Below are 18,497 nucleotides of genomic sequence, written 5' to 3'. Positions count from 1 at the left end.
ACGCTTCTACCCTCTCCAATCAGATATTGTACACTCCCGGCACCATTCGGACACAAGGAGCCACAATTAAAGCTTCCCACCAAGGTTTCTCCTCAGGCAAAGTGGGCTTTTCGGACAGATTTGCGGATGATATTCAGAGATTTAGTTGTAGAAGCTTTAGCGAGAAATTTGAAAACGGAAGAACTTCCCGAAAATTTGAGGTCACTTGTCAAGAAAAAAAAGAGATGATATCACTGTACCCCCTGGATAATGACCTTCAAAGTATCTTCTCGGCCCTTCCTGACCTGCTCGAACGCCTCTAGTGCCCGTTCAAACTTGAATCGATGCGTGATTAGCAAACGAGGGTTAATCTGCCCAGAGGCAATGAGATCCACGGCAGAAGGGTAACATCCCGCCGTGTAGCGAATAGACCCTTTGACGTTCAAGGCTCGTATACAAGCGGTCGTGATTGGAAACACGACGTTCTAGTTTCTTCTTTAGCCCACGAAACCACAACCATAGATCACCTGGGCAGCTAGATAGGTATGTACTTAGTAGTTGGAGGTATCCAACTTTAGGTACTACATAGTACCTACCTACCTATCCAAGGTAAGGTAAAACAACTCACCTCTTTACCCATTCCAGCCTGGACATACGTGCCCCCTTTCCTCGCCGCAAACACCCCAGCCTGAATGCACGACTCCGCACCCGTACATTCCAGCACGACATCCGCGCCGTCGCCCAGGCCGAACTGGTTCACAATCCGCTCCGCCATTCCGCGCGATGCCTCCACGGACGGCTCCTCAGACCACTCAGGAACAAAGACCTCGTCCGCGCCAAACGCCCTGGCCAAAGCCGCGCGCGACTTAGACACATCAACGCCAACGACCTTCCTCGCGCCTTGCGCCTTCGCGACAGCCTGGGCCAGTGCGCCGATGGGCCCGCAGCCAAAGACGAGGACGGTCTGTCCCCCGCGCAGGTCCGCCACTTTGCAGATCTGGACGGCGACAGCGACGGGCTCGACGAGCGCGCCGTCCTCGGCGCTAAAGTGTGGGGGCAGCGGGTAGCAGAAGTCGCTGGCGACGACGTAGTATTTCTGGAGCGTGCCGTCCCAGGGCGGCGTCGCGGCAAATATGGTGTCGGCGCAGAGGTTGTAGGCGCCCGACCGGCAGTATGAGCATCTGTGGGGGGTACGTATCTTAGGTAGGGTACGGGTGAAAGAGAATAGTAAAGAATGGACGGATGGCCCCCTTCGTCTGGGTAGGTAGTGTAGAGAAAAGGCGATGGTTGGTTGGGGGGTCGGTTAGGTAGGTAGGTACTGAGTGATTTGATACACACCTTCGACAAGGGACGCCCGGCTCAATTGCCACGCGGTCGCCCACCTTGACATTCCTCACTTTGGCACCTACCTCGACCACCGTCCCGGCACTCTCGTGCCCTAGGACAATGGGGCTGGTGAGGATAAAGTCGCCGATGCGCCCTCGCTGCCAGTAGTGCACGTCACTTCCGCAAATGCCAGTCTGCTCTACATGGACTCGTACGTCATACTCGTCTCGAAGATTGGGGACCTCGCGGTCTTCGAAAAAGATGTTTCGGATGGATTGGAGCACGACGGCTGGGTTCTGAATGGGCCCGTTAGTTCGTGCCCCTAGGAGGAAATCGCGATTTAACTACCGTACCACTTCAGTCATTTTTTTCCCTTTTTTTTCCTTTTTGCATTTAGGCCGATGCCATGTATTGAAGGGTTTGTCTGTTCTCACATTGTTAATGTGTACTGCCTACATAATATGTAGGTAGAGATCGGAGTAGGGATCAGTGCGGGGAGACTCGGGAATTGCTTGTCGTGCTGCAGCATGATGTAGTGAGCCTAGGCATCTACCCTGGACTGCTGCCATGGTGTTCTGGAATATCCAATAGAAACTTGGCACATATCAGAAGACTTCTATTATAGAATCGCCTGGGAGTTTTTAGTAGAATGTTAAAGACAGGCATGAAATACTGGGCGCTGATAAGTGTGGGAGGACCTGTAGTATTATGTTAAAAGAAGAGATCTAAGGATGAAAACTTTGACTAGAGATGTTCATACCTACTTGCCATAATTGTCCATCCACTGATCTCAGTAGACGGCCAGTAATCAACAATGCGATCACCGATTCCAAAGTCATCCATCAGTCAATGGCGGGAAAATGATAAAATTACAAGCAAAGGGATATAACTATGGTAGCGACTAGACTAAGTGAATTTCTAAAGTTTAGTATGGTATATGGATATTTATTTTGAACTGCGACGACAACCCCACCGCTCTGACTTTTCCTCCCCCTCTCTCCCCTCCCCCCTCTTTCGCTTCTCAAGCGCCGTATTACATCCGATACGCCTTGTAGCTGTTATCAGACGGCCTGTGGTACTCGGACAAGCCCCTGTCCCAGCGCATCTGCCTGTCGTTCGACTCCATCGAGATGGGCTTCTCCGCATCGTACATGTGGTCGAGGCGCGCCAGCGCCTCGTCGTTCCCGTTGCGCCGCTTGCGCCACACGCGCCGGAGGATCAAAAGCGTGAAGAGAATGACGATGAGGCCGCCAGCGCCGCCGGCGATGCCAGCCACGGCGGCGACGGGCAGCGCGCCAATCATCCCGCTGTCCTCCGTCGGCTGCTTCTGCGAAAGCGAGTTCGCGTCGGCGGCTACGGCGCCCTGGGAAGCCGTTGGGTTCGCCGAAGAGGACGCTATGGCCTGAGTTGCTGATGTGGTGGAGAGTGCCGTTGCCGTGTTCAGGAGCGTGCCGGTTGGCTCCGGGATGCTGAGGCTTGTCGCAATGCTGTCGACGGTAGGGGTGGCTTGCTTGGTAGATGTCGCAAGCGTTGTTGGGACTGCGGCTATCACGGAGGTTGTGTCCGGCTTCGCTTCGGCCGTTGTCTCCGAGGTTGTAGCCTCTACTGTAGTTTCGGTGCTGGAGGGAATGAGAGCAACAGCTGTGGTTGTGGGTTGTGTCGCGCGCGACGTTGTTGTTACTGCGTTGGCAGTTGTAGTAGAAGCTTGGGTGTTTGATCCGGTTTCATCTGAGTCTTCATCTGAATTATCTGCCTCTGATGTCGCTACGGTGTCACCAATCGATGTCGCAGTAGCAGTGGTCTGTTGGCCGGTTCTGCCAGTGCCCTGGGTAGATGTCGCTGTTTGCGCATCTCCACTATTGTCGGTTTCGCTGTTGTTGGTGGTGTCGTCGTCGTCATTACTGTTACTGCTGTCATTCCCAGTATCATTGTTGTTGTTGTTACTATTGTTGCTTCCGGTGTTGCTGTTGTTGGTATTCCCAGTTTCGTTGCTCTCATCATTCCCGCCCAAGAGGCCTCCGCTTAATCCTCCTAAAGTATCACCCAAAGTGTTACCCACACCACTTAAAAGGCCAGCCATCGTGAATTGATAAAACAAAGAACACCAGGTCCAAAGAATGAAATTTGATGAAAAAAAAGAATGGTGCGATGCTATCTCCGGGATACTCACATCGATAGGGACCTATTGTTTTTTTAGGATTTTTGAATAGAATTGAAGATAGACGAAACGAAAGAAAGATTCTTTCCAGAAGCTGGGGAAGGGGGACTTCATCTTGGAAGTATGAAGGGAAACTGAGACCCTTGCTGCCGATGAACCCGTTCAAGATTGCTTAGTTGAAGTCATGATCCGAGTATTGGGCACAGCCGTGGTTTCATCTTCCCTGAAACTGGCCTTGGCAGCTGTATCGAGGGGCATTTTGTGCCCAGAGGCATTCCCAGACGGGATTGATCTTCGCCTGATCCGCAGAATTCCACCCTCTCGGCTCACTCCGGACCCTGCATAGCTACTTAGCACCCTAGATGATCAAACTTCATCATTGGTTTCCGGGCTTAGTTTGTTTCCTCCACTGCACTTCAACGGCCGCATTAGTTGCCTGGTGTTTCCCAATGTGAAGCAAAACCCCCTGTTGATCTTAGGCGTGCAACAAACCAGAGTAGGACAATAGACTTTGTACAATAATAATGCCCTGACCATCGCCAGTTTTTTTGTTTGAATACGTACTACGTTCTACCTAAATGTAACTATACTATGTACATGTATTTATCGTAGTGTACATGACTACGCAAATGCCCATGTTTAGCATAGAGACATTGTGAATGATTTGCAAACGGGACCCTTACCTTCCAGAGGAATTTTTCGTCTGAGCGGGCTGGCGGGGTTGGTGTTCAGCCTATCTATCACCATGCGAATTGCATCATGCGATCGCCACACATATTAATTACGTAGTACCTAGGTTGGTAGTAGACCGCGCGCATGATAATGTACATAATGATGATAATCGGGCCTCATCTCTTTTCAGCAGCGCGTACGACGGTAGATTTTTTGACGAATTAGATATGATTTAAATATGAAGCACCAACACGATTGGCTTCGGCGGCTTGCTTCTAAGCTAATACATTTGATTCGTTCTTATTTTCGTTCAATAGGGAAGAGCGCATCGCATCTGCACATAGAAACGTTGGTATTGGAATATACTTGGACCATATTTTGGTCCTCAGCCTTCAACATGGTAATACTTTGTTGAGGGTGTAGAATAATACAGATTGGTAATTGCCATTCCTCTGTCACTAGGTAGTTAAGGTTAGCATGAATCCCGAAATACTCGTATCCAAGCATTCACATAGGACTACTTCGTAGGCCAAGTTTAAATAACGAGCGACCGAAGGACGAGAAAGGAAATAAAAAACAAAGATAAAAGGTGACGCAGTGTCTTGATCTCTGACAAGAAACCCTCTTTAGAGCGGGCTCGGGAGTCAATGCGGTAACCCCCAACGTGGGCCTCCTAGGTACCTAAGAAAAGCAGTTGGAGGACTCCAGATGGCCATGTCAAGGATTTGTCGCGTGTACGGCAAGCACTCCATGCATAGTACTAGGTTAAGGGATTGACATAAACAGCAATTGTGAGGTTACATGAAAATACACACGGCGCTTCGACGGCTAGGTTGATCATTCAGCGGATCTGGGTTGCTGCGCCGAACAGATTGGTCGGTAATATACAGCCTACTTTGCTAACCTTAGTTAATTGAACCGGATGCGCAGTGGCACAGTTTTACACCTTATACCTTTAATCAGACCCGGCATATGTACAATACATAGGTCAAATAATTACATTTACGACCAATCTATTTACTTCGTATTGAATGAAATTTATCGTATCGAAAAGCATAAAACACAAGAGTGTTTTTCTTTGAGACTGTTTAAGAGTTACTACCAGTAGTACAAACATAGTAGGTACTAAAAATCAGTTAGTGGAGATTTGCAGGGGTTCGATTGAGAAAGATTAACTCACATCCAATCATTTTCTGGTGGAATTGCCGTTTTAGGAACACACGCAGGTAAGAGGGCGAATTTCTCATGTGTACCTACAGCCCACGGTCTATCAATTAGTATCAAATGCATACGTAGTGCCTAGCAATACCTATCAACAGTAGCATCCAAAATAGTATCATCCAAAATAACAATGATCAACCTCTTTAAATAGCCTATAACTAACCCTTTCGAAGACAATACGTTGGGATTGAAACTTCAAATATTCGAAACGCCGAGCTATTCAGAATCAGACACCTACTAACCTAGACACGTGTTATCCGGTATGTCCATCACGTCGCATCACGCTGGACGGGTCTGAATCGAATCATGAGCGGCGGCTTCGTCCAAAAGACATGCTCCTTGCTATCCTCCTCCCAGCCCGCCTCCTTGTCCACCAACTCCATGTCATAGGTCCAGATAAGCGTTGCGAGGATCAATGTGAGCTCTAGGTATGCGAAGCTTTTGCCAAAGTCAGCCCTAGTCTAGGTATAACAGTCTAGTGGGTTGTTATGTTGACTCCGATTTGCACTTACTTCTTCCCAATGCAGCCCCTCGGCCCAACGGCAAACGGCTGGCTCGCCTCCTTCAGATCCTTACACTCGCGGTCGATCCACCTCTCCGGCAGGAACGCAAACGGGTCGTGGAAGTTCTTCTCGTCGTGCGTCAGTGTCCATCCACTGGTGTACAGCTCCGTGCCAGGCGGAACATAGTGGCCAGTGACCTCCACGCCAAGCGAGGTACGGGGGAAGCCGCGGGATCCGGGGGGGAAGATGCGCAGGCCCTCTTGGATAACGGCCTGTAGGTATCGGAGCTGCCCGGCGCGCGTCGCAGTTATGTCCGCGTAGGTGAGGAAGGCGCCGCGGATCTCGCTCTGGAGACGGGCGAGCGCGTGGGGTGTGTGGAGGATATACCATGTGGTTGCGGCCATGGCTGTCGCGACAGTCTCGCCGCCGGCAACGCTATGGAAGTCAGCGAAACGACTAGTTAATCGTAGCTCGGGTAAGGAAACTCACGTCAGGGTAGAGGCGTGTGCTGTTAGTTCTTCCATGTCCATTTCGCCTTCGTTAAGTTTCTTGATGAGATGGGACATGAAATCTGCTCGTGGGTTTGTTGAGTTGAGGCGACTAGCTCCCATTAGCAATGGACCTCGTCTCGTTATGCGGACAATAGTGGGCGACGAGACCATACCGTGCAACCTTTTCTCGACTAAGTGCCGTATGTTTATTTTGTATAGACGTAGTCAACGGCATGACCAGTTTGCCGAGCGTGACGAATAGGGGATACCTCCTAAGCATATCTACGAAGGCAGTGGCATAGAGGTGTCCCGTCAACATCTCCTGCCAGGGGTGAGGAGACCCTGAAGCATCCGAGTAAGTTGCGTGATTCCACGACGAATAATTCCAAATAAAGAATCTCACTCACCTCGAGCAATACTACCGAAGTTTTCACCGAATGCCATGTCCCCCAATATGTCAAAAGACACCATCTCGAACCACTTCGTCATATCCAGTCCTTTCGAGTCAGGTCCACCGTCAACTCCAATACGCTTGATAAAGGCGTCGATATTGCCTCTGACGATGTCTTCTTGTTCAATCAGGGCCCTCATCGAGAAAGCCCCGGAGAGCGCCTTGCGCATGCGATCGTGCTCGACGGCATTTCGTTCCGTGGCGATACATGCTGACTTGAAGCCGCTTCCGAATATTCTGTAGAACTCGCCTTTCATGCACGCCTGACGTGCTACGGTTGCGTGGCCGTATATGTCTTTGTAGGATTCGATACTGGCGAATGAAAGTTCGCTGGGCGAGACACGGACTACGGGTCCGTGGATCTTGTGCTGTTCCTGTACACGGCGGTGGAAGCGGCCTGAGGTCGAGTGATAGAAACGCCAAAGCTGGGTGATGTGTTAGTTATATCCAGTGTGCCACCGTTTATTGCACGGTCTAATGTCTTCGTAGGTTTACTTACCAGTGTCGAACGGCCCCAGAACGGCCCTGGGAACTTCTTAAGAGGGTGTAAGTACAGGTTATAGATCATATGACTACCAGTATAGATCACGGACTAGTCCCGAGTATTAGTTTCAGCTTCTACCACTATCGAATCTAGTATTCAGCCTTACAAGAAAGGCCACTAGTGCCAATATCTGTCCATAAGATGTTATAGCTTTCGGGCTCAATGCCAATCCATCGATATGGGTTTGGGAGGTAGCTTGCGAGTCCATTTCGAACGAGTTGAGTTAATCGTAGCAGGAGCTGGAAACTCTGCATGGAAACTTCCTTCATATTTCTAGAACATCTCTCCAGAACGACGAGTAGCAGCTACAAGTTGACTCGGAATGAAAATTCTGGGGTCGGCCGAAAAGGACCTCGGGACTTAGCCTATTATGAGCCACCATCGTAGTTTGTATGGCATCGCCGCCTATCTATTATAGTTGGATCCAGAAATAGGGCTCACGCGGTGCTAGGCAGCTACGTTATACATCTATATTCGTACGGGACTCACGACGCAACAATGAAACTTTGCACTGTGAACATAGTACTTCACTTTCCAGGTAGCATTCCAAATTTAAGCACTGATACAGAGACATACGTAAATATATGCTCTGGTGAACATAGGTAGGTATATAGTAATAGAGTATCTGAAGACATTTAGCAGTAGGCATTCTAGATCATGAACGTCGCTTAGCTGGGTTACTGATACATATGGTACACTTACCTATCAATCTTATCCGCACGCCTAACTAATATCCCACCAAAACTCACCAACTTTAGGAGCTCTTGAATAATATTAAAAGAATATGTGAAAATCTTAAAAATTATCAATCTAGTAGACATTTAGGATATATTTTAGTCTAAAGTGAAGAATTTGCTATTAATCTAATACTTTATTAATAAAGTGTCAGTGAAGTTGAAATATTGTTGTCTTCTAATAATTTTGAGATTTTTAGGTGGGAAGTTTTCTCCTTTGTCTTTTTTGCTTTATAAAAGTACATTACGTACCATATAATATATTAAAACACATTTTGGTGATAATTTAAAGCAATCCTCTATAATCTTAGATTAGAATCTGTATTTTTACGATTTATTTTGCACTTTTAAATGGATAATGAAGTTGGTAAGTTTTGGCAATTTTGGTGGGATAATAATGGGTGTGCGGATAAGACTGGTGGTAAATTGTAGGTGCTGCCTAAGGTCAGTTAAATCGCGTTACCGAAGGGTTGGCGCTCCCTTTGGACCAAGATCAGGACCAAACTACAATCATATTCTAAGGTTCATAAGGACTAAGAAAATGAACTATTTCTCGAACCGAAATTGATATAGCCCCCGAGCCCATGGAATGCCCCTGAGCCGACCCACACCTTTTCAGCCTCAAATTCCGATTTGCACGGCGGCTGCACGGTTCCTTGAGATGAAGTCATTAACATCCTAACATCCCGACTAGATGGTAGATTTTAGTGTACGGATCCATTACCCAAGATTCGGGGGAGGGAAAGACCAGGCTGGCTGATAGGGCAGGGTAACGATGGATGGCCTGGACCGTTACAGCATACCCCGGTTTAACCATCCCGTTGGAATAATTTGATAATCTCGTTCTGTGTTAGATCCTTTGATATGCCTTTTGAGGCTCTAATTAGTTTCCAACGTAATACTTACGGGTCGCTTCGGTTAGTAGTCTATCCAACAACGATTCGATAATGGGTTTGCCTAGGTGGCGGGACTTCTTAGATCACGAATACATCACCCTAAACCCAAGCAGCCTACTTACCTGCTAGGTTTGTAAATATCTAAGTAGGTGCCTGGTAGATTCTTTCACGATATTGGGAAGGGTTGTCGCAATAGCCAAGGAAGGGGAATCTCTTCAGCCTCTGCCAAGGTATTCACCGTCAAATTCCATCCTCCTTCTATTGTGCCTTGCTGCTGAACACTTACTTAGGTTAGATACATCAAATGAATTGATCAATCTATTCCGCTCTTACATAGTATGGTGCGGAAGGAAGCCGAACTCGTTCTCGAAAGATAATATACTTAGTACAGTAGCTTACTTAAGAGTGATGCTACGTGTAGATTTGTCATCTGAGAAAACTCTTACGAACGTCTTACGCGGTTGATTGGAGAACTTGAAGTCTAACTATACCGAAGCTTCTTTCCTTTTTTCTTCTCCTTTTTTCTTCTCCTTTTCCCTTTTTGGGGTCTCCGGCCGAATAGGGCCCGGGTTGTCTGCACTTGGAAATACTATCTTCACAATGGCCACAACAGCAAATAGTTAATCGTTTGTTCTCCATTTTATATCTTGCATCGGGCTTAGTAGCATCAAGCAGTGTCTGATTAATCGAGTATAAATACATTACTCATCCCAAGGCTACAGCAACGAAGATAAGTATCTGTTGCTTGATTCAAGGACTCGAGCGTGATATGTGGTCCCGTTATGTATGATATAAAATCCCTGGTTAGTTCTTGTCAATGTTCTTATCATTAGCAAGTTCAGGTTCGTGTCTCGAAGAAAGCCTGCTTTCGTGCTTTGCTAGCTGATCAGCAATGCCTAACAAACCAGGCAATCTTATGGAGTCTCATGAGTGAGAAACGCAGCTTTTCAAGAGTTCTATGCCAGCTGAGACTTGGGTATAAAGCAAAGTCGTCCGTACTAGGAAGGATCAATATTGATGCCGACCTCAATCTGACATCAGCGGCTACAACAGCCAAGACTCTCATGTATGAAGTCGATAGTGTTGGGAAGCACAGCATTATGCATACCTGGTTAGTGTCGTGGGCTTTATCCTTAACAGCTGGAATGGACAATACAAAGCACCTAGTGCTGTATATGCGGGATTTTATAGTTCAAAGAATCTATATAGAATGCATCGATGATGAAGACGCCTACTATACTGCATTTCTGTTTATCAAATGGCCAACAGACTGGCTGCTGTATGTCAACAAAGCCCACACCACGCAAAGCGACGGCTAGTTAGATGAGCACATGTGAAGTAACTAAGGTTAGGATATACCAAAAGATTGAAACTTTGCGGTAGTAAATTTGCCGTAGACAACAGACTACCTAGTTTCTTTCTTTCTTTCTATCTATCTTCCCCCCCTCTCTCTTTCTTTATCTTTTTCTCTGTCTCTCTCTCTTTCATTCGTTCTCTCCTTTCTTTAGTTTCTTTACTTTTTTTCCTAACTAGTAATCATCACTCTTCCCTCAGTTGCTACTGGCCATTCTCAGCAAGCGGTGACACAATTGCCGAGCGCTTAACATAACTCATCCAATCTTCAAATTATATGGCTCCTCCAGTGTCGTTGTAGAACCACATGATTCTTTGTTTATACATTTGCCGATGCCTTCAACCATGGCTGCAATACTCATGTCCAGGATATTGAAGTAACCACGGAAAGTACGGAAGCCAGGTCACCAGAGCTGCTTTATTGCGTACATGAAGTATCAGTCTTCAACGACGCTCCATAAATATACAGTAACTACCTGCCTTAATTGAAAGTTCATTAAGATAGTGGATGCGTTGGAGGTATTTCCATAATACAAGGGTGAGAATATTGTATATTTGCTGCAAATATCGCCATCAAGGGTAACACAAAGCCGAGTAAAGATAAAGAAGAGCGGAGAAAAGTCCTAGCTATAGCTTTATGAATGAATAATTATGCATGTTAGTAGGTAGTCCTTGTTGCTATATATGTAGTATATATGTGGTAGCTAGACCCGTAGTTTGGATTTCATACCCCGCCTTGGACTGGATTGTCTGTGATATTGAAAATATGCGTGGTGATTTATAGACCCCTCGGCTACTTTTTTGCGAACTTCGGAACCTTAGTATCAGCTTTATTGTCTAGACCTTCTATGATCAGCAGTTTCGGACCATATCTCCAGCTTTTCGGGTCTACGCTATCACAAAAACAACTTCGCTGCAACACAGAAAAGTGCAACCTTATAGGCGGAGACTATCATAGCTACCTAACGTGCAACTTGCGTATGCCTACTGCTAGGCATACATACATACCTACATTACATACCAACCAACCCCCTGTCTATATAGGTGAGTCACTTGACGGACACCGGTGTGAAGGTTGCAGCGCAGGGCGCATCCCACAAGTTCCAGGTTAGAGCGTTAGGCACACTCTTGGGCCCGGGAATTTCCCCTTTGGAAGATTACATAAGAGTAAGGAATGTGAAGGGCAATTCCTATATTTAGATCACACCGAGACAGTATTTTCGATGTAAGACCATCTCTCACTTATTATTCTCAAACTTGAATTGTCTATTTTTTCTGCCTGTTCCCTTATTTACTTAAGTTGCTATTCTATTCGAAGACCGCACAGTCCTCCTAGTTTGATCATCGACCAAGAATAACCTCGTGTCGTTGAAAAACAAGTCAGATATCCGCAACCATCTACACAGCTTGAAAGGCAGGCCAACAAGCAAGCACATTCGCACTTACGGCTTTTATTATCACAGCCTAGGAAATCTTGGGTAAGAAAATGCCTCGTTGTTTCAAGCACGTCGAACTCGTCGAGCGCAAGACGCAGACGCCTCGGACGACATCATCATGGATTCTGTACATGATCACACAATTCGTTCTCTCGGTGGTATTGTCATATTTCCTGTGTTGCCTAGGCTTTACAGCCTTCCAGCAGTCGGGTGTGTCCTTTGGGCCGCAATGGCTATCGTCCTATTTTTTAACATTCCATTCACCGCACCACTCGGGGAACGCCAGCGTCTCGGCGCCAGCATTCCTATCGTAGGTGGTTTCTACGGGCGTGATAAGGGGTGTACAGCCCGCAGGCCTTTCTTCTTGAACACGGTATCAATATTGGACGAAAGCGATAGCAAGGCAAGTTGAAAAAAAAAATCCCGAATCCTGTAAAGCAATTGGATAATGTGTCTAATTCGTTCGCAGACTAGGGGAGCTTGGCTTTGCATGCTGGGCATAGCTAGGTATGCAGGGACACATAGCTGTTTACCAATGCATCAAGAAGCTCACTACCCAAGACTCGCACGAGAGTACCAACAGCAGACAAAAAAAAAAATTGGCTTTCCCTTGGGAGTGATCGTGTTATCTGGAAGTAACAGAGGGGCAGCGGGTGAAGCCGCCTCAGATCTGCGCCGACTAGGCTTAGTTGGGCGAGAAAAGGGAAAAAAGGGACCATTGGAAAGCATGGCCATTTGAAGTTAGCTCTGCCGCAAATCGCAACTGATTACAGCAAACTTCACGCATGGAATTGGCCCGGGAACTAGTTTATCATTTCAGGACGAATTCGCCGCCATTGGGTGCACGTGAAATCCTGCCAGGTCTACGGAACCCACCCTGGTGGATCTTCACACACCTTTTGATACACGAGTACGAGGTGGGCATAAGGGCATCCCATACCTGGTGAAGCAACCAAAAACCATGATACTCGGGCAGTATAATGCGTTAAATGGCATTTTCTTTCAGCATTCATGAGGGAGGGGGATCAACGGCTATGGCTTTTTTTTTTCTCTTTAGGTAACTGGAGTACAGGGTTCTCTCGGAGTTATTTACATAGGACTCAATTGGGTGGTGCTCTTTGGATGGAAACTTGGGTTATTCGGGTTTACTGGGTCATGAAGCAAATGTGTATGGGAAAGACGGACAAACAATGGCCAATTAGTGGCAAGGAGTACGACACATAGATCCATCCGTTCATTAACATCCACACACACTCATTCATGTTTGTCGTGGCCATATTAACGGCGATCGCTACAATCTATCGTTACCAATAAGAGCTTGATAGATAGATTCGTTCTTATGAAGAAAATGAGATGAAATTAAATGAAATAAAATAAACATTATATCAAATGAAAGACCTTTATTTGAATTGAATATCTTATATTATACATGATGCCTATGACTAGGAGAAGAGGTACATAGGAGATGTAGGAGACCATCAATGTGGAGCCACGTGACCAGCTAAGTCGGAGTGACCTTTAACCTTGGAACTTCTCACATGTGTCTCATTCATTCTTCAAGTTGCCATCCTTGTCCTTGTTCTGCCTATATGTGCATACATACATACATACATATGCAGGTAAAGACAACTTCCCACGCCTCTGTAGATCCAGGTACTCTTATCCTCCTTATCCTCTTGCATCATGGCTTGCGCCATACGCCATTTTTCTAGTCTGCATAAAGCAGGCAAGAACTTGAATACAGTAAGCTGTCTTGCATGGGCCACCCGGCAGGGGTCATCGTTCAGCGGCAAAAGCAAGAGCAAAACATTCGGGACATCGTCGCGGGTCCTCAGCAGTAATGCGGGGCACCACGATGCCAGCACCCGCGCTACGGACGCACGGAACGGCGAGTTCAGCACCACGTTGCGGGTGCAGAAGGGCAGGTTGATGGACACACTACATCACACGTGCTCCTCATTCGGGCCAGGGAAGCGATGGGGAAGGCAAGTTTTTTTTTTCTTCGGTTGTCTCCATTCTCGGAGAAAACTCCCCAGCCAGTAGCACGCGAAGAATGTGAATGAAGGCTTACACCAAACCGCGGGGGTGTGATTCTATAGTGCGCCGACAGAGACGGGCATGTCGCGGCTCGCGCTAAGCGACTCGGACAGGGCAGCGCGGGATTGGTTCGTGGAAACGACGCAGAAGCTGGGGTGCGCTGTCACCATCGACGCCATGGGGAACATCTTCGCCGTGCGTCCTGGCAGGCGCGACGGCCCCGCCACCTTCGCCGGCTCCCACCTCGACACCCAGCCGAGCGGCGGCCGGTACGACGGGATCCTGGGGATCCTAGCCGGCATAGAGATGCTGCGCGTGCTGCAGGATCACCAGGTGGAGACAGAGTTTTCAGTCGGTGTTGTCAACTGGACCAAGTATGTCTGATCCCTTAATACGCAGTCCCTCGGTACCAGTAACATACCTATGTATCTCCCCTAGCGATGTCTATGTCTATATGGTTAACAGAACCAACTACCTAGTGAGGAAGGCGCTCGCTTCCCGATTAGTATGGTGTCATCGGGGGTATGGGCGGAGGAGATCGCTCTCGAGCGCGCCCATAATGTTCAGGAGGTGGGTGGAGGCACTGCGACGATGAAGTCAGAACTAGAACGGATTGGGTATCTCGGCTCGACGCCGGCAAGCTACCGGAGCATGCCCATGGCAGCGCATTTCGAGCTTCACATCGAGCAGGGACCAATCCTAGAGACGGAGCGGCAGAAGGTCGGTGTTGTAAAGGGGGTCCAGGCTTACAAGTGGTTTACTGTTGACGTTCACGGACGAGGTACCCACGCACCCCTCCTCCATCCCCCTTTCCAAGAAAAGGGGGCTGCTTGACTCATGTGTCGATACTAACTGAAGCCCACCATTTCCAGACGCACACACAGGAACCACCCCCCTCCAAAGCCGCGCCGACGCTATGCTCCTCGCCGCCCGCCTCATCACGCATTCCCACCGTCTCGCCACCACGTGCCCGGCTCTCGTTTCAACCGGAATCCTAACCCTAAGCCCGGGCAGCACGAACACGATCCCCGGGCACGTGCGCTTCACGCTCGACGTGCGGTCGCCGACCAACGAAGGCGTCGCCAGCATGGAAGCCTCCATGAAGCGGGACTTCGCCCTGCTCGCCGCGGGCTCCAACCTCGACGGGCTGCTGGACGCGTCGACTCCCGGACGCCCGCTGAGCGTGGAGTGGCGCACGGACTTCGAGTCGCCCGCGACGCTGTTCCACGCGGACTGCATCTCCGTCGTGCGGGCGGCGGCTGAGGCGGTCACGGGGAGCAGCGGCCTGGTCCGCGACATGACGAGCGGGGCGGGCCACGACAGCGTGTACGCGAGCCGGCGGTGCCCGACGAGCATGATCTTCGTGCCGTCGAAGAACGGGGTCAGCCATAACCCGGAGGAGTACACGAGTCCGGAGGATTGCGCGATTGGGGCTGAGGTGTTGCTGCAGAGTGTGTTGCGGTATGATCGGATGAGGGCGGGTGGTAAGTAGGCAGGTAGGTGCCGGGTGGTTGGTAGCAATGATAGTTCAAGAAGCTACTCCTTCGGCCGGAGTGATTTTTTATATTTCTTTATGTAATTTTTGATATCATCCAGCTTTAGGGGGCATCGGACATTAGCTGCTATTATCTCCTGCCATATTGCGCGTGATGTTTTATGAGCTATCACCCCATTCTCTATACATCGCCGGTGGTCATCAGTTAGTTTGCGATGTTGTATGTGATCGCTAATAGAGGAGGATGCCGGGTGGTTATGCTGAGGGTTGATAACTTTAAAGTCGCAGTGCCCTTGAGGGCGAACGTTGGCAACAGCGGCGAATGGGCAGTTGGTACGCTTCGTAGTTGTGGTTTTAACCTTGAGTTTAGCTTTCGACACGAAAGTGCCGGCTTTGTCGCAAATAACAAGGTGCCTAACGTACGCGCCGGCTTTGTTTTTATTCTTAGGTATCGACCGTACGGCATACCCATGGTTCGCGGCGTGGCTCTGAATAGCTTCAAAACACTCCGAAAATGTAGCGTATGTACCATCCGAAGGAGCTTGCAAAGACATTTTTAGTAGTATATGGTACTTTAGCTTTCGAGTAATATTTTTGCTCTATTTTTCAGTTACAATTGCGATGGCAATGGGACTTTGAAAATAACAACTAGTTGATAAGATTTTAATATTTACCGGTGGTGTTGATACCCCTAATTAATTTGTTCATAACTAATTTACGATCGCCATACAAATTGTATGGGTAATCTAACTAAGTGGGTATTTACAGGGCTTAAGGTGGAGACACGGTCAATTTACTCGATCGAGAAGGTCAATCTACCTGGGCCGTGAATATCGATGTAAAAGTGGATATAATGACTCCGACGCAGTATCTTTTTATTCCACCTACGTTCTACATGTACACTAACCTAGTTATTGTCTTGTGACTTGAGTGATACCGATCATTGAGCAAGGAGTAATTGATACCTACGTCGGCAGGGGTAGATAGGTACCTAGTAGTTATGTATTCACTGCTGTGGCGCATGTCCATGAGACATCTTGTGATGTCTTACCTAGGTTGTACCTAGTTATTTAGACGACGTCTATTTCCCCTAAAACGACACCATATATATGACTAGGAACATTTTACTCCGATACTTGGTCGATCCTAGTAGTAGTTGGAAGCACATCGGAGAATATTTCAAAAGATCTGCCTATCGATGCTTTAAACCCCCTATTGTGAGATTGTGTTTTAGTCTTTCATCTGTCTAACGTTCAAATTGATACGCTTATTCCGCATCCAGCCTCTCCACCCTTCAAAGTTATCGCCCTCTGCCGGCCAATCAGCCAAGAAGTCTGGGCAGGTGCCTTTCAGAACCTTGGGAACTCCATGCCACGCATACCGAGATTCCTGGGTCATATAAATGGCGTCCCCGGATCGTAGTCGTAGAAGAAGGTATGACTTTTCGTCGTCTCCTTTGCTATCCGAGCGCGTGTCTTTTCCATACTCGTTCGGCGCGATCATGAACAAGGCATCGCACCCAATGCTTAGACTAACGAGACCCTTGTCTGTTTCTTCGCTCACATCTCGATGCATCATCATCGTATCCCCTGGGTTGTAGAAATTGACGATGGCAGCTTGAGCAAGGGTATCTGGGAAGAGGGTCTGAAGAAACCCAGCAATATCATGAGGGAAATCGGGGGGTGACTGGTTAGGGTACTCTCGGTTGGACCAGTCGTACTGACCACCGAGAGTGACCCAGGATAATCGCCGATCGAGGACCTGCTTCATAGATAATGGCTTGTGTATAGAAGGGTCCTTTGGTGTGAGTCTTATGTCAGAATCTGGAGAATAGGAGAAGAAGGACCGAGACGTCATGTCTTCCACATCACCCTTTTCTGGATATGGAAGATCATAGTGAAGGTGTAGATTAGTTTGATGAGTGTGATCACTTAAATCCCTATGGACCATACGCAATAGCAGTGATTTCTGTATGTTTGGGGGCACCAATGAGGGATATATGAGCAACCCTGCACTCTATTATGAGCCTCTCATTAGCTGGGGGTTCTGAAGAAGGCTTACCTGGGAGTAGAGGGTGGAAGTAAATAGGGGCATCTTGAAGGGCCTCCTTCACATCCCATTCTCGGCCTTCAAGCTTCTCAAACGAGCTCTTAAGTGTTTCGCTAGGAATATGTCCTGCGAGCTTGAATGGGCTATTGATATCCGTGACGTCTAATTCATCTATATCAGGATGATTGATAAATTCTCCATGGTCTGTTCTAGAATACCTCTTCCAGGTAGCCTTTAGTTCTGGATCTGGTTGCTGATGGGCGTCTAGAGTGGTGAGGTCAAGCGTCATGGTAAGTAAGCATTGGTGATGTACGTTCGTACTTCGTATGCGAGTATCTTAGTGGTCTCTGCTTGAATGGTTCATATGGGCTCTGCTAAGAACGTCAATTTCATGAGATCTGATGTTGAACAAGAACAAGAAGAAATGCAATGCCATGCATGCATGACTTGCATCTTTCAAGTTACATAGAATGTGGAGATCAGTGTATGTATTTATGAGAGTTCGGCGATAAGATAAACACTACCTAGTACATAGTACCTACCTGGGGTATGTATGTACCTGTTATGTACCGCAGTACGAACTGTATATAGCTTCAAGTTCAACATTGAACTTCTGGAAGGTTCAATGTAGGAATACTACATAACTACTATGTACGGAGTACATGCGCGGTACATGATAGCCCTACCGCATAATGGACACATGGCACCGTGACATGTGCAATGTGCATATCAACGGTGCATCTACATAACTAACTACATGTATACGCCACAAACGCGATAATCTTGTTTAGCCACACAGTTGGCGCGTATCAAAAGTTAGCTCTTCTAGTAGACTGTTTATATTATTTATTGATTTTGAACATGGGAAAATAGCAACAACCTCTCATCACACCACTCACCAACGTAAATTAAAGAATTACCGCTGACCGCTCACAAGTTCACGGATTCTTTTCCCGTAAACCGGAGCCAGACAGCAATTGACAGATTAGTAACTAATTCCCCAGACCCAATGGAGTTTTGATCAAATATTGGGACCGCACAGAATTAGTTATCTCTGTCCGCTGTCTGTTCAGTTTGGTAATCGTGGACAATTCTTTCCTCCCACTACATGTACCACTAGTTACCTACCACTACTACCAGTCTACCACTACT

General features: G+C 47.7%; 6 protein-coding genes across 6 annotated transcripts; 2 read left to right on the top strand and 4 right to left on the bottom strand.

Annotated features, from left to right (window-relative positions):
* Positions 1–106: 106 nt before the first annotated feature.
* On the bottom strand, positions 107–2,294 carry GGS25DRAFT_243273 (GroES-like protein). The gene is made up of 5 exons (XM_049257137.1): positions 2,070–2,294; positions 1,659–1,936; positions 1,318–1,601; positions 608–1,160; positions 107–464 (listed from the first exon to the last, which is right to left on the bottom strand). Exons 2-5 carry the CDS (start codon positions 1,668–1,670, stop codon positions 231–233), a joined length of 1,083 nt encoding a protein of 360 aa, XP_049118011.1. The 5' UTR covers positions 1,671–1,936; positions 2,070–2,294; the 3' UTR covers positions 107–230.
* A 1-nt stretch (position 2,295) lies between these two features.
* Positions 2,296–3,516, bottom strand: GGS25DRAFT_243272 (uncharacterized protein). Its single transcript, XM_049257136.1, has one exon. It carries the CDS (start codon positions 3,383–3,385, stop codon positions 2,339–2,341), a length of 1,047 nt encoding a protein of 348 aa, XP_049118010.1. The 5' UTR covers positions 3,386–3,516; the 3' UTR covers positions 2,296–2,338.
* Positions 3,517–5,625: 2,109 nt separating this feature from the next.
* GGS25DRAFT_514036 (putative cytochrome P450) lies at positions 5,626–7,369 on the bottom strand (the record flags this gene model as incomplete). Its single annotated transcript, XM_049262945.1, has 6 exons — positions 5,626–5,794; positions 5,869–6,294; positions 6,349–6,459; positions 6,524–6,692; positions 6,758–7,226; positions 7,301–7,369. 6 exons carry the CDS (start codon positions 7,367–7,369, stop codon positions 5,626–5,628), a joined length of 1,413 nt encoding a protein of 470 aa, XP_049118009.1.
* A 4,161-nt stretch (positions 7,370–11,530) lies between these two features.
* Positions 11,531–13,154, top strand: GGS25DRAFT_487160 (uncharacterized protein). The gene is made up of 2 exons (XM_049260694.1): positions 11,531–12,167; positions 12,234–13,154. The coding sequence occupies exons 1-2, from the start codon at positions 11,883–11,885 to the stop codon at positions 12,501–12,503; spliced, it is 555 nt and encodes a 184-aa protein (XP_049118008.1). The 5' UTR covers positions 11,531–11,882; the 3' UTR covers positions 12,504–13,154.
* An 8-nt stretch (positions 13,155–13,162) lies between these two features.
* Positions 13,163–15,980, top strand: GGS25DRAFT_487158 (amidase; the record flags this gene model as incomplete). Its single annotated transcript, XM_049260693.1, has 4 exons — positions 13,163–13,749; positions 13,864–14,175; positions 14,281–14,582; positions 14,674–15,980. Coding segments are annotated over exons 1-4 (1,532 nt in total), but the record flags the coding sequence as incomplete, so codon positions are not given.
* Positions 15,981–16,273: 293 nt separating this feature from the next.
* On the bottom strand, positions 16,274–17,806 carry GGS25DRAFT_487152 (uncharacterized protein). The gene is made up of 2 exons (XM_049260692.1): positions 17,358–17,806; positions 16,274–17,305 (listed from the first exon to the last, which is right to left on the bottom strand). Exons 1-2 carry the CDS (start codon positions 17,632–17,634, stop codon positions 16,527–16,529), a joined length of 1,056 nt encoding a protein of 351 aa, XP_049118006.1. The 5' UTR covers positions 17,635–17,806; the 3' UTR covers positions 16,274–16,526.
* Between the last annotated feature and the right edge of the window lie 691 nt (positions 17,807–18,497).

The sequence above is a fragment of the Hypoxylon fragiforme genome (genome assembly GCF_022984875.1).
Source record: "Hypoxylon fragiforme strain CBS 206.31 chromosome Unknown GGS25scaffold_4, whole genome shotgun sequence".
Lineage (NCBI taxonomy): Eukaryota > Fungi > Ascomycota > Sordariomycetes > Xylariales > Hypoxylaceae > Hypoxylon > Hypoxylon fragiforme.
The sequence above is the reverse complement of the archived record's forward strand: the minus strand, read 5'-3'. Positions and strand labels throughout refer to the sequence as shown.